Genomic DNA, 16,201 nt, shown 5'->3' with positions numbered 1-16,201 from the left:
TTTATTTTTGTATTGTATTCTTCTATCATGTCTAACGCAGTCGCATGCAGTCACATTTTTATGTGGGTAGCATCATACTTTTGGTCATGAGTTTTGGTGATCCTACATTTGTGTTCAGTGTTATAATGTCTCTCGACGCACTCGGTTTCACTATTTTTAGAATTCGTTTAATTTTCTAAGATTTTGTTTATTACCTTGATTTATATATATTCAACCGATTCACGATTGTGTAGTGTTTTGTTGCTCTTGATATCTTCTTTCTTTTTCTATACATAGACTTGTCTGATTGCAGACGCGGACTAAATCATACTTCTTTAGAATAGTGACGTTTTCAAGTACATATTAAAACGAAGAATCTTTATAAATACTAAAGATAAAAACGTAAGAAATGATACTATCGAAATCATTACCATGTTTGATTGGTCAACTGTCCACCATATCTGTAAGTGACGTTTGGTACCTTACCTTCCCACTCCGATGAAACGTTATCACCAGTCATCTGTCTGTAATCAAATTGTAATATCTATCATTCATTCAAATCGTATTTATTAAAAAAAAACGGCGTGTACGTTTTGAATATGGCTAGTGTTTTTTCGATGCATTAGTTTTGAAAAAAAATTAGTTTAAGCAGATACAGTTTTAAATCAAAACAGTTTAAGTAGATACAGTTTTAAACGGGTATACACTTTATTATAAATTAAATGTTGTAAGAATAAGCTTCCTGCTTGTTCCACTTATCAACTTAAAATAATATATTTCGTTTAACGGAATGAGTTTTAATTATATTAGCCTGGTATTTTTGTGATGCGATTTTTAACCACAAGTTCAATGTCACTCTTTGTGGAAAACCTCTCCCCTGTGCGTATCACCGCCTAGTCCTCAGCACGTTTATATCATGGATATGTTCAGTTTCTGTCAATTCACTGTCTATAAATTGGTGCCTTATTCGAAACCGTAATGTTTTTCTACTACAAGCATAGATTGTCTGGTCGTCTTTGGCTTTAGTGTTTTTGAATTTTCTGTTTTGAGAGTCACTGATGTGCCAGATGTAACGCCCGTTTGTTTTCCACTTTATTGCTTGTCAAGCGTTGTTTATTGCTTTTTCGCCATTTTCACATTTTAAACACGTCAACTTCAATATTATAACAAGCGTTAGCCTTTCAAAAAGGCTATTCGACTCTTAGCTGATGAAAATGGAAAGTGCTTTCGCTTTGTAGGTTTATTCATTTACTAGAATAGCCAAGTGCATCAATCAGCAAATTTTACCACACACGTGAGATCACACTTAATGTGAATTATTATCGTTTAACGTTGTTGTTTACCCCAGAAGATTCGACTATTTATAGTTAAAGGTTACCTGTGTAAAATTTAATTGCTAAAATAGAGAGGACAAATCCGATACTCTACGGGATTGAAGGACATTTACTTGGTTTGGATTTTTGTCCTAACCAATCAATAAACTTTGATTATTCACGTCTCGTAATATCTTCCAATCAGGAAGCAAGAAAAATTCACGCACTATCTGTCCATCGTTCAATTCTTAATCTCGACTCCTAGGAGTCGAGAATGACCTTTCATTCCCTCGAAGTTTTATGCCTTGATTTATATACTCTTGGCATCTTTACTATGTTCTTTTGTTTATAAATTCTACTTTAAGTACATCGATTGATTTTATGGTCTGGGAATATATCCATGAAAAAGGAAGTACTTCGTCCTCAGTTACTACCAACGTTGTTTAATAGGACAAATGCATATTTTTGATTAGGCGGTTTTTTAAAAATTGTATTAAATAATTAGTATTTCGATCAAATTTTATTCAAAGGTCAAACTTACTGCAGTATTTTTTCAGCGACGCCATACCCAACAGGGTGTGTTATAATCTTTGGTAAGCCAGCTTCTGGTTCATCCTCTCCTAGACGGTATGCAGTTTCTAACAAAGTTGTAAAAAAAACGTATGTTCAAGGGTGTCAAACAAATTATTTAGGGTCGAAAAAAAAGAAAAATTTGTATAAACAGCTTCTTTCTTTTGGAAAACACTTTGGCAATTTCTGGGATATTAAAATTATCACCATCTCTAGAACTGCCTGACATATTTCATTGGTCTGAACCATGGATTAGGTAATTTGAAAGTAAAAATTATTTAAAGATGTTTATAGTTTTGTGATTAAACGAGTTGAATAAATTGGGACAGAAAGAGAGAGAAAGAAAAGAGTGGAGACGAAGCATTGACTGTTCGACTAAAATAAGTCATCAGCGTTGGTGTCGATAAAACATTCTTTTTTCGAAACGATTATATGAATATCTGTTCATTTGTCAAGCAGAGACTCAAAATGTTTGAATGCTCTTAAGTTTGAATAAAGAACAAGTGGTGTCAAAGATTTTTTTACAAGATTCTGTACATTATTTCGGAATGTTTAGGCTATAACTAAAATAGAAAAAGTACAAAATGTTCTATAAAATGCACGTTTAATAAGCAAGCAACCATGTGTTGTTGCGTACCAATGGTATAATGTTGCAATATATATTCAAATGACTGAAAAAAGCAACAATAAATTGATTTTTACGAAAAGTTTATAAATTGGGTCTAGAAGAACATGATAGATTGACAGATAAATTTAAAACTGTTTATACATAGATGTGACAGATTATTAATTTATGTATCAAACAAACAAAATCTTCCATAAATCTGTGAGAACGCATAATTAACTGTTGCTTAACCGTAAAATAAAATATGTACAAGAATGTATGAAAATAATTCCATTAACATAAAATACACAACTATTTTTGAAGTCACATTAGTTGTTTGATATAGTGACATGAATAAAAATAAAAGTGACAGTATAAACTTAAATGAAAAAACAACTAAACAAAAAACTAACAAAAAAATCTCAATTGATCTCAACACCCTCCTTAAAAAATCCCATACAAAAAGATAATTACATCGAATGAAATGATTAATGGGATAATGACATTTTTTAAAATATGTGTACTCTGCTCCCTCTATCCCAATCAACGAAAGAACACATTTTGAGATATCATGATAAAAACGCACAATAGAATAAAAACGAACACAATAAGATAAAAAAAACCAAACACAATAAAAAAATAAGTACATAAATAAAATTAATAAAACGATTAAAAGACTAACAACAATATACAAAACCCACAAAGAATACTAAAGACTGATCAACACGAATACGCCCAAAAAAAGCCGTGGGTATTCTCACGTGCTCTGGAAGTATCAGCAGATCATGTTTTGCACCCTTCGGGTAGCTCATATAAGTACAATGCTGGTTTAAAAGTTTCATTGTAAGCAACAACCATCTATCAAGGAAATCATCATACTGAGAGAGAATCCACGCTATCGTATCAACAGAGAAATAATATACTCATACGCAAACTCTGCTGGATATGAACAATTTAATATAATACGGAAGTATTGACTGTCGTGGTACAGATAACCTTAAAAAATTTGAAAGCCAGAAACTTAATTCAAACGTTGGATAGCTGATAAAACCATAAAAACAAAACAAAAAGTAACTCCATACCGAACAAGGAATAAGAGTTTCCAGGAGGGAGATATATTCCTTAATTAAAATAATTTTGTATAACAAAAAATTTAGATAAATCTTTATCCGTATTTTCATGCCAGTTCCGAATTATAAGCTAATGGACTGGTGGTACCCTTGGTGGCTAACAGTCTATCCGCAAAGGTATCGGCTAAGTGGTAGTAATAACATTGAACCAGATGCGCGTCCGGACTATTAACTTAAGATAATGTCTCCTCGGTTATGCCCAAAATATTAAAAAGCCAAAAACTTCGAAATTCTGATAAAAAAACCAAACAGGGCATAAAAAAGCCATACCCGGATAAGAAATCAGAGCTATACGGGAAAAACATACGGTAAAACAAGCATTCGTGTCCTGTCATCCCCGAATTATACTGTAAGTTACCTGATCGTTTAATTGTGCTGCCCTTTCTACTACCAAACAACAATAAAACATTCAGCAGTCAAAAGTGTTTTATCAATAGAAATTATGCTGTATATTTCGGACCGTATATTTCATATGAAAACACTTGTCTTTTTAATTGTTATAAATTTATTTCGTCTTGATTTCATAAATGTTTACCGTTTATGATTGTTATGAACAATTTTTTTGTATGTCATTGCTAAAATATAATTAGTAATAAATATAAGCATTGAAATGAAGTGTCATTGTTCTATATACCGATAGATGCTTTTATATACCCATACAAGCATTAGCCTTTCAAAAAGGGCTAGTCGACTCTTAGCTGATGAAAATGGAAAGTGCTCTCGTTTTGTAGATTAATTAATTTACTAAAATAGCCACATGCATCAATCAACAAATTTTACCACACACGTGAGGTCACACGTTATGAAGTAGTATATATCGTTTAACGTTGTTGTTTACGAAACTCCAGAATATTCGACTATTTATAGATAAAAGTTACCTGTGTACCAATATCATGAATATGCATGATTAATGACCAGGCAAAATCTAATTGCTAAAATAGAGAGGACAAATCCGATACTTTACGGGATTGAAGAACATTTACTAGGTTTGGATTGTCCTAACCAATCAATAAACTTTGATTATTCACGTCTCGTAATATCTTCCAATCAGGTAGCAACAAAAATTCACGCACTGATTGTCCATCGTTCAATTCTAATATCGACTCCTAGGAGTCGAATATTATATTTTTCGTGCAGAAATTCAGACTTGTCTTAAAATGGTGATTATTTTAATGAAGTGAATTATACGAAAAGCCATAGAATTTAAAAATATAGTTAAAAGACTGCAATAATATCTGTTATTGGTAAACATTTCATTAAAATCCGACAATGAATAACCTAAGAAAGTGTTTTTATATGAAAAATAGAGCATAATTATGGAGTGATGCAACACAATTTAACTTCTGACTACAAAATAAGTCGGTACCTGTTGCAGGATACCCAGGCGTTAAAGGATCTCCAGACCCTAGAAATATTGTCCCGCGTTGTGCCCCTGAGGCTGGGAGCCACCAGTCATGAGGATATACTTGTGAACTATCAGTTTGTCCCATAGCATAGTCTGCTGGATCCGAGTATAGTATAATTCCTATGGCCCCATGCACATAAGCTAGATTTGCCTACAATATTAAATGAAAATGTGCAAAATAAAATATCCTATTACCTGAACTGTAATATTTACAGAGGAATTAAACATCAAGAATAGTTTTAAACATCCTATATATATAGCTAGTTAAAGGTGTGAGTGGTTTATCTTATGATTAAACAATATAAACAAAGTTATCCTTTAAAGTACAAGATTTCACAACTGTACAAAACGTAAACTTTCCTATATAAATGGATGTATTAATAGACCTTTTCAACATCTCTCGACACCTACAGTTGAGAACGACTACGACAGGTATAATGTGAGGGGTCGTCTCAAAATTTAAAAAAAATGAAATCATTATTGATTTTATTGCTTTCATTGACAATGATAGAACTTTCCTACAGAGTTCAAATAACATGGATTTATAAAATTTATTATAAAGAAAATGATGGGCTTTAAGTCACATTTCATCTTTTTAGACGTTGAGCTTCTAGCTGTCATGGTGGAATTTGGAAAATGAAAAGAACAAAGCATGTTTAATTATGTATTTGATATTTAATTAAACAATGTTGTATGTCTGTTGACAAGGGCGGCACATGTTTCCACAATGTCTGTTAGTTTTGGCCTTGTGTGCCTCCGTAATGTACTGAATACTTTGTATATTTTAAATTCACCAATTTGGTGTTCCACTTGAATTCTGTATTCACCAATCACGCGTTTAAATTTTCTGCTCTTTCTCTCAAATGTTATGGCTTACGACTAATTTGAGGTGTTGTAAATGGTGTGTAACTAAAGGATGACGATATGGATAAACTTTGTCTCTAAGGGAAATGCAGCAGATTATTTCTCCCTGTTTTAATTCAAAACCTCCCCGTTATGTATGTACGTCATAGATGAGATACAAAAAAAATCTAAAGTACGAAAACACTTGAAAAAGGTACAAAACTTTCTTCCGGAAATTGGATATAGAGAAATAAATTCTGATCCCATGAAAACAAAACAAAATATAGCAATGACAGTGTAGAAATAAAATCAACGAAATTTGATCAACTTCTTGTAAGAAACCGAAAGGTCATTTTCAGGAACGAGGGAAGGACGCTATATAACGAAGGGACAATGTATGTTGTTTCTGGGACATCAGTCGTCGGTCTCCAAAGCCCTGCTTAGCACTTTTCATATTGATTTTGCAATCTCAACAAGCCCTATAGTATTAACTAACAACTTGAAATATAATTCCATACATAGGTACGTAAAAAGAATACACTGCTTACAATGTTGTAACATTAAAACGAGAAGTCAATTATATTTTTTTTTCAAAATTTATCATGAAAAACATCAACTCTTACAAAATATCTTGAAGCGGAGAATTTCCTTAGACCTTCAAAATCAATATGTGATTATTCCTCCAGAAATTGAATATGTACATCAACTAAGGTGAAGATCGGTTGAAAAATACCAATTTGATCATGTTCACAAATGTGATACGGACGTACGGACAGTCCAGTCATTATTTTTCATAAATTTTGGAAAATTTCATAAAAGCTTTTACACCAACAAAATTAATCGTTTTTTACATGCGGCAAATAATTGGTAAAGGACTCACATAATCATAAAATTGAAGAGAAAGCGGATTAGGATGCAGAACGGTTGCTGTATTTGTTTTAATCATTCAACATGAAATGTCGTGTAAATACATATAAAATAAGAATATTATATAACAGTGACATATATTTATTTATTTATTTGGTTGATATAATTATATTCTGAAGCTACACAGTCAAGACAGTATATAACCGCCAATCCAATATGTTACGTATTGATATCATGATGGTTTTTGTCTTTGAGACGACCCATCCATTTTACCTGTAAACTGTAGGTGTCATTAGTCGGTGTTGAGAGATGTTGAAAAGGTCTAATAACAAGGTGTTTATGTAAGCATAGATCTCACACTGGACTGACGAATGTTTCAGGTTTTTTTAATACAGATCACAAGGATGTTTAGGTTTGAACATTTTATGTTTTTAAAAACCTCAAACGCTTTTCCTACCTATTTACCTCTTTTCCATACCCAAAATGAACCATGAAGACATTGCATTAAGAAGTAAATATATATCCGGCGGTCAGTATGAATGCAAAACCTATCACTTTTTATGTATACAAACTCAGATAAAAATGTCAAACGTAAAAAAAAAAAAATCTGCATTTTTTTGTTGGATAGTTGTTTCAGTGACATCTTCCCCCATATCCTTTTTATTGCCACTGTCATCAGATTCAGTATCTATTACAAGGGCTCTTACTTTATCTCCTCGAAATATCTTCCCATATCTTGCAATTACTATCTTCCCGGATACAGTTATATTTAAACTGTCTAGATGTGTATAATCCTCAACTCTTCCATAGTTAACATATATCAGCTGATCCTGGAAAAAACAAAATTATATGTATTACGAATCCATACAGTAATAATATTCAACCTAATGTGGATTCTTTATTTTTCGTTGCATAACAATTTTCGTCGGTTTCGTAGATACAGGTGACCACGATTTCAAATTTTCCATGAATTACAAATTTTATAAAGGCTTTTTATGCAGTGATTGCCAAAACAACGAAATCAAATGTTCACAAAAATGGAAATGGTCCTCAATCCACTTAAAACGGATCACCACGAAAATAAATGAATCCACAGTATTCATAAGTAACTTAGTTTTTAATGAAGCGCGCACGTTCAATGCATCGTTTAATGATTTTCGTGAATCTTTTAATATTACTTTAACTAATTTGTTTAAGTGTGAAATAAAATTAGATATTAGAAACAAGGCTGAAATTTAACAGTTTCCCCCAGATAGCCGTAGGACACATATTGTCTCTTTTCGAACATTTATCATAATCTGAAACCAGAAATTAGTACTTTTAAATGTTTAATTAAACAGAGTTGAACCCTAAATATATGTTGGTTGTTGTGTTATGTACAGCTGCCTCATCGACGTTTACCAATCGTAAATACATCAATCATATACACAAACGAGTAAGAATATATGAAGGGGGCAAAATTAAACACGGCCAGAACAAAATTCGACAAAACCTTACAACACTGAGTTCACATAACACTGCAAAGAAAACTTAAAATCGAGTAACACAGACTCCTCAAAATAGAGGAGATAAACTCATGTGATACTGAAGGGTAATCAATACCAGTCTACTAGGGGACACGGAATACAACCAAAACTGTTCACTGTTGTCATGAAATTCAGCAAAGATACCAGGCGTGCATTGCATCACAGGAGATTCACAAGTGGCACTCGAATGATATTAGTAGGAATTCCATATTAATAACAAGGTTGAGGAAAACAGAGAACAAAACCATTTAAAATGTACCAAACTGGCTTCAGTCATTCATACTAAGGGTAAAAAGGATTTTCAACATCTGCTGAACATTTCATTTATAGAAAATGACCATATGTCAATAATACTTCATGTCAGCACAATAGTGTCGACTAATAGGATGGAAATACCCTCGAGATTGAGACGTCCACCAGTAGCAACATCGACCCGATGGTTGTAAATTCATCAAAGACATAAGACCTCATTATTATGTAAGCCAAAGTGCAAAACGTAGCTAAGTGTATCTATCCCTGGAGTTAGAAAAAACTGTGTTCCGAAAGATTTTAACATTTCATGAACTGTTAATTTACTGAAGATGACCGTCTCTTGACGAATATAAGAACCGAAAAAACAATATTTGGGTAATAATAATTTCATTGAAAGTTTACTAGTATCAAAGTAATTTTTGCGAATAATAATGTGTTACTTCATATGATTGCATTTTAATTATTTAAAACTAACTAATTCTTTAATCAGACTATAAACATTGAAATTTTGATATAAAGCGGTGTGTCAACTGTTACACTATTCCACAAAGAGACGGACTTAGATTATTTAGATGTTTGACATTTCAATAGTTTTGATAAATTATCTGTAGTAATAATGTAATTTTAGAATTCTAATTTGATCTTTACCCTTTAACAATGCAATTATAATTTTGGCCTTTGACGGTGTTTGCATGTGGTTCTATATGTCATAACACCACTTGATTAGGAATACAAGTTAAAAACCCATGATAACACTCACATATGCAGATTTTGACATTGAAACAACAGTTTGAAGCGTTTTATAAAATTGACAATTCTTACCGATTCAACCGTTCCTGGTTTAGAATAAGCATTAAAAGGTGGGACAACATTGGACTTGTTTTCCGATTCATCCAATATATCCTCGTATAATGGTGACTTATAGATGATATTGCCGGTACTGTTGTCGACGATCTGTATCTGGTTCATATTATCTTCATCTGTTGTATTAGGATATGACAGCAACACGTCATATTCACTGATAAATACCTCGTCCAATCCATTGTCTGTCCAAAACTTTCGTAACTTGTCGGCTTGTTCCCAGTCGGCGGGAGTGCCAGCAAGATGCGGATATTCTGATAGTTCTCTGGAATAACAGGGGAGAAAACAGTATTACCTACGTAATATTTTCGAATTTAATAGAATATAAGATCTTCCAACTTTCCTTGTTTCACAACCATTTAGACATGTTTTAAAACCATTGAAAAGTAAAGCCCGTTCACACACGCTAGTGAAAAATTATGGAATTTTGCTATAAGTATGCAAATATACAATAATTCACATGGTTTATATAGCAGGGGTGTATTTTATACAATAATTCACATGGTTTATATAGCAGGGCTGTATTTTTATAAACTGGCCATACGAAGAATTTCAATGTTTCCATGATTGAACTTGAAAGTCAAGTCATGTAATCTGAGTTTTGAAATGGACACATATGACCAATGCTAAATGAAGAACATGTGTGTGCTTCTCTTTCATTTATATTGAGGTATACAATGAAGCTATAGATTTGTTACAAAAACAAGAATCGTGAGACAACATAGGACAGAGTTCTTTGCACCAGGTATCAGATACATTCACGTTTCCTATTTTAAAATATCCTCTTGTTCCTCCTAATATAGGACATTGACGTGCAGTGCAACAACATAACAATGCGCATGTCCAAGAAAAACTTAGGCAAATCGCCGAGCTGAGCGAGGCGATCTTTTGTAGGGGGGGGGGGGGGGGGTTCGGGTGCCTGAAACGGGAGAAGCTTATTTCAGTTTTACTATGGGAGAGGTCAATGTATTTATAATAAAAAACTGAAAAGATATAACAGATATTCGGTTTTTTTTATTAGCTAGCCTAGTAGGTAACAAAAAAAATTTCAATATTAAAGTTAATCTCTGTTGGTCAACCAAAACTTTCTCCTGTGTCCTGTACTATCGAAAAGCTTCAACACATATTCTTTGTCAACTGTATCATTCCTATGCACATGGAGCATGGCAAGCCCACAAAGCCTGTCACCACCCATTGTAGCCCGTTCCCAGTTTTTCAAACGCCTTAAACTTGAAAACGATCTCTCACAACAGACTGATGTGACAGGCAGAGTTAAAAGTAATTGTAATATTATGAAAACATTTGGGTATAAGTCTTTGTTAGCTAGCTTAATTGCTGTCTGGAGGCTCCCTTCATCTGGCATTGCTACTGTCTTTCTTACCCACCTTTCAAGTTCACATGTTAACTCTTCCATGTTATTTTGTCCGGAAATGCATGGAAAAGGGGTTCAATTAATTTCGGTGTTAACTTGCCTACATTTTTTTAAAAAATAAGGTAATATCCTAACATTTGATTTTTTACCTCACCAGGAAACCGGCGTTGCATTTCACTAATGACGTGATACAAAAATGGGCATTGCTCTGCAGTAGAGGCAGTTGCTGCGTTCTCCCTATGAACTTGACGCCAACTATAACCTACGTGGCATTAAGTCTATTTCAATAGCATCTGCTATGACAGTACCTCGACTGAAAAGGTCTGAAAGATTTCCTCTGTTCTCGTTTCCTGCAATAATTCCAGAAGAATTTCTGATTCATCAAAAGCATCCACCATGTTGCAGTCAGTCTTTTGAAGGAACAATGGTAGTGGCTTAAGAATGCTGAAGACTTCCATAGAAAAGGCGCTTCATGAATTAAATATACTAGTTAATAATTATTATATTTTTGGTCAATGAATTATTTTATCGATTATCATTTGTTGTTCAGTGAGTTATCGATTCAAAAATAAATCAAGGAAAGTAATAAGCCAGCATACTTATAGGGGGTGTTTATACTCATAAGTTACCTTTTTCATCTTTTTTTCTCTTTAAATAACCCGTCTTCAACCAGTTTTGTAACGACATTAAGATTTGTTTCATTTTTTTTTATTTTGATTTGTATTTGAAACACTTATTTTTTTACCGTCACCGCTATGGTAAAAGCTGCAATCACTGCTGTAGATTGGAGACACGGTATGCAGTGTGCCGGTAGATAATTTGAAACTCGAAACTCGCATATTGATAATGTAAAATACATAATTGAGAAAAAAAAATGACACTTCTAAAGTTTGGTCGTCGTTTCAAAAGTGAGACATTTGCCTCAGTTCCCTCCATTACACTACGGCCCTGTAAAATCAAACTTTAAAATAGATATAGCTAAACAGATGCAAGAAAATCTATTTCACTGTTTGCATATGTGTTTGAGATCCCATTTTAAAAAGAATGGAAAAATACCAAAGGGACGTTCAAACTCATAAATCACGTTATGACAACGCCATGGCAAAAAAAAAATGGCTAAAACACAAAACACAACAAAGAAAACCAATTAAAAGACTTAGCAATACTAACACAACCAAAAACCGGGGGTAATATCAAGTGCACCGTCTTGTTGCTTTTGTAAGTATCAACTCGGTGATAAGTCTAAATTTAATATAATTTATAAATGACTAGCTATTCGGTTGCCTGTCAATCAAAACTAAAGTTTATGAATCATTTATGTAAATTAAATGTATTTATTGACATGTAAAACAGATGCATGAGATACTCTTGTGCTTAAAATCCCACATGTAGGTCAATGGACATGTCAAATGTTGCTTTTTAATAAAGGAATCTCCAAGTTCAGTGCGACACCCTGTGTATGTACAGTAACTGCTGTTTAATGTATAACAGGATTCCATTGGATATTGATTATTTGGTCTCGATTAGGTAGAAAAAAACAAGATAAAGGGTCAACGTATACAAATAAGGAAGTATTATATCTGCACATAGAGAGTAATAAAATAGAAGTTGTGATTGTGTTATAAATTATACCACACAGTTGACGCCAACCTGAGTATATATAAAGGTAAGCTCGAGTGATTTAGAAACCCCGTCTTACATATGTATATTACAATTTCTGTATTAGGATTGATGCATGCTTTGGTGAAGTTTAACTATTTTAATCGGTTATTCACCATAAAATAAATTATCATCTCAATATCTGTGTAATCTGTCTGTATAAAATTTGATTTTAACATATCATCATCGACATGGTAACAATCTTTTTGTCTCTTCGCTTTAATCATTTGCATTTAAAAAATTAACATCTGCATCAAATGCCGGATTTAAGGATCTAATTAAGGAATCATGTAAACTCATGAAAATTTCGTTATTTTATTATTCAAAGTTTCTCTTTTTTTTATCCCGTTTGAATGGTTTTTACACTAGTAATTTGTTTGGGGTCCTTCATAGCTTGCTGTTCGATGTGAGCCAAAGCTCCGTGTTGAAATACCTTAGTACTTTGATCTGTAAAGGATTACTTTTACAAATTATGACTTGGATGGAGAGTTGTCCCATAGGCACTCATACCACATCAATCTTCTTATATCTATGTGATTTATTCACTTCACAAGAAAGCCGTTCGCATCTTTAGGTTCGCATCCGAACAGCTTATGTTTAATTCATAAATCATTTCCATTAAGTTGAATGTATATAGGAGATTGTGAATATAATGAGAAGATATGGTATGCTTGCCAATGAGACAACTCTCCACAAGAGACCGAATGACACAGCTATAGATCATCGTACGGTGCAATTTATTGCTTTATTACATCTGTCATGTATGTGTGCTGAAAATAAAACGAATATCCCCTCTATAAAACAAATACTCCTCAACAACTACAATAAAAGTCACTAATTCCGTTTCGATACACATCAGACTTGAAAGTAGTTTTGTAAATGAAACAATAAAATATGGGTGGGGAAATTTAGAATAGTTTGATGGAAATTTTTGAATCAATTCATACAGTTTATAACTTTTGAATCAATTAATACAGCTCATAACTTTTGAATCAATTCATTCAGTCCATAACTATTGTATGAATCTTAAACTAATAAAATTTTTATTTTTATTCTAAAAATTAAGGGAGTAGCTGATATGTAGTATACATAAATGATAGCAACACGAGTTATTTAGCTTCATTAGAATAATAAATGAGGGTATAACAGTTCAGGTCTCTGTTTTATTTCCCGTAATTTTTTTGGCTTAAATTAGCAACGTGTAACGACATTAAGATATTCAAACATTGTTTTTCGTTAGGTCAACGATAACTTTCAAAGGTCACAACAAACCCGTGGCAACATAGTTTATGGTTTAGTTTGAATTATGGAACCTAAACTATTATATACCAATTAATATCCTGAAAAATGAAAAAAAAAATGCTTGTATGCCCCTTTGTGGCCTCTTATTCATAAACAGCCACGACAATAATTCCCAAAACAGAATCACAACCTTCATATTTAAATTTGAAAACTTGTGCTGAAATGTTGTATCTATTCCGTAGACCATAGAATATTCGCTAGCATCTTTGTCATATTTCTGCTTGTAACTATGTTTTCTCGTTTGTTTCTTTTTGTTACATTTTCTCATGTCCATGAATTTTATAGCTTGCCAAGCTGTATGGGTGTTGGAACTTGTTGAAGTTCGTACGTTGACCTATACGGCATGTACTTGCTAACATCTTCGTCAGTTGGTCTCTAGTAAGCTGCATATGATTGCCCCATACTCGAGGCCACATGAGCCATCGTCAAATCAATCATATTTCTTTTAATATCAAAAGGTTTTCACAGTTTTCTGTTCAGATATTTTTTTTCAATTGCTATTTTCTATTTGCATATTCTTTTTGCATGTCATAATATGGTTGATAATGACATTTGGTAAACCAGAATTACATCTTAACCACTGTCCCCGATCTCACTTTTATATATCTATCAGTTGGGTTCTCAATTTGGTCAGTCACTAGGTTTTGTTGAATAAGTTGATTCGTCAACGGTTATGATCATGTATTAGATAAACACCTGAGGGCGTTAGTCCGATTGTGTAAACTAATTTACTCCAAGGTTTTATGGCTATTGGAATATTATAGATTCCAATGATTAAGAGAAAAGGGGGTTGGCTTTCAGCAATTTAATCATAGTATTATTCTGAGGTAAAACAAGATACACGAATCACAGGCACTTGTACCAGAATTTTTTTTCCCTGTATATACCTTAAGTTAATATAACACCTTGTGTTATATTAAGGTATATAGGAGAAAAAAAATTCAGCGACAAGATACACGAATGCATTTAATGACTTCCTGATGTATGTTTAGAAACTAGGAAGAAAATTTGATATACAGATATCACTCGATTGAAATGATGTTTTATTGTAGTTGCCCAGATCATTATCCGGAATGTCCAACAATTTACCTTTACACATCTCAACATTACATTTACATATACATGTATCTGTGGTTTTAGTGGTTAAAACATGTAAATTTATTAGTGACTGAAAAGATACAACCCATTCCGACTTACTTATTTAAATTCCACTATGCCCAGGCATGTTTATATCTTAAGTATGTGTTCTTGTTATAATAAGTGAGACTTCCCTTTTTCTTCTCCATCAAAATAAATAAACTAAATGTAAAATTTCAAAAGGGTCGAAATGGCAATGAGAGAAATGTTCATGTTCTGTCTTGTATCGACTGTTGGTAAAGTCGAGCAAGCTGTTAAAAATAAATTCTAAAATTGGATTTTACGCGATCTGTTATTTATATCAACCATGCATGAAAACAAAACTGATTCAACAATGCGTTTATAGTTTAACAATAAAAGAGTATCATGTTAAGTATAAATAATTTAAAAAAAAAACAATGTATGTTTTTAAATTATATTTAACAATCAAATGTTACTCGAAGTTGGACTTGTTTACCATCGACCAATGTACTTTGATTAAAAGGTAACATTTGAAAATATGCTGTGAGATAAACTATAGATTCTGTTTCCTTTTTGTAATCAGAATAAACTTGTTCATTGTAGGGGAAACCTACCTTAGGTATTTTCTGATATTGTCTGCTCGAATGCCATTTATTATCTCCTCACTAATTTTGGGATCACCATCTTTTATGATAGAATCGGAAACACCCAGAAGAAATGTACCGTCCTGTTTTGGAACCTCATTCTCCTCTGGACATGTTGCAAATCTGCCAATCAATATGCCTATGACAAACCCTACAATGATTGCCACAGCACCACATATCCAGATCTTTCTGTTAGCATGGCTGCGATTAGCATCCTTAAACATATACTCATGAGAATCCGACATATCCATAATTGATTGTTATGCACATACGATATGACAGACAGGATCCTAGTCCTACTGGTATGAGTGTACTTTATATGTTTATAAGTTTATTGAAGAAGGCTGTTTAAATTTTACGGAGTATTTATACATTTATTAACACGTAGCTATAGATTATGCAGTAGGTCAATGTACTGAAATAGGTTACATACAATAATGAGAGGTATTACAAAAAGTGATTTCGTTTAATACAGTGCATTCAAAAAAAAGTTTTTATTAAGTTTTGTTGCGTGCTTATTGTCGATCTGATGAGTCAGGCCTTTAACAATTTTTAGAGTTTTTTTAAGTCTCATGCTGTTGACACTTACATTTGATTATAAACAGTGAGATTATATAAAGTTGCAAATGAGCGGACAGTAATCCATCAGAGACCAAATTCTGAGAATGCAAATAACTATATGACGCTTCATCGCGGCCTTTGATAATGGGCAAAACCCTTACCGTATACAGAAGGCTATACAGGGCCCCGTCATGACAAAATGTGAACCAACACAT

The 16,201-nt window shown here is 32.9% G+C and overlaps 1 protein-coding gene across 1 annotated transcript in view; it reads right to left on the bottom strand.

The window, feature by feature from the left end:
* Window positions 1-15,772, bottom strand: part of LOC139517394 (N-acetylated-alpha-linked acidic dipeptidase 2-like) — a 28,820-nt gene extending 13,048 nt beyond the window's left edge. Inside the window, exons 1-6 of the mRNA XM_071308379.1 lie at window positions 15,396-15,772; window positions 9,312-9,615; window positions 7,419-7,541; window positions 4,963-5,152; window positions 1,834-1,930; window positions 411-503 (exon numbers count right to left, since the gene is read on the bottom strand). Of these exons, the coding sequence (XP_071164480.1) occupies window positions 411-503; window positions 1,834-1,930; window positions 4,963-5,152; window positions 7,419-7,541; window positions 9,312-9,615; window positions 15,396-15,676 (1,088 nt within the window). The 5' untranslated portion in view covers window positions 15,677-15,772. The remainder of the gene's footprint in view (window positions 1-410; window positions 504-1,833; window positions 1,931-4,962; window positions 5,153-7,418; window positions 7,542-9,311; window positions 9,616-15,395) is intronic.
* Between the last annotated feature and the right edge of the window lie 429 nt (window positions 15,773-16,201).

The sequence above is a fragment of the Mytilus edulis genome, chromosome 3 (genome assembly GCF_963676685.1).
Source record: "Mytilus edulis chromosome 3, xbMytEdul2.2, whole genome shotgun sequence".
In the NCBI taxonomy this organism is placed as follows: Eukaryota; Metazoa; Mollusca; class Bivalvia; order Mytilida; family Mytilidae; genus Mytilus; species Mytilus edulis.
Note: the sequence above shows the minus strand (reverse complement) of the source record. Positions and strands in the feature narration are given on the sequence as shown.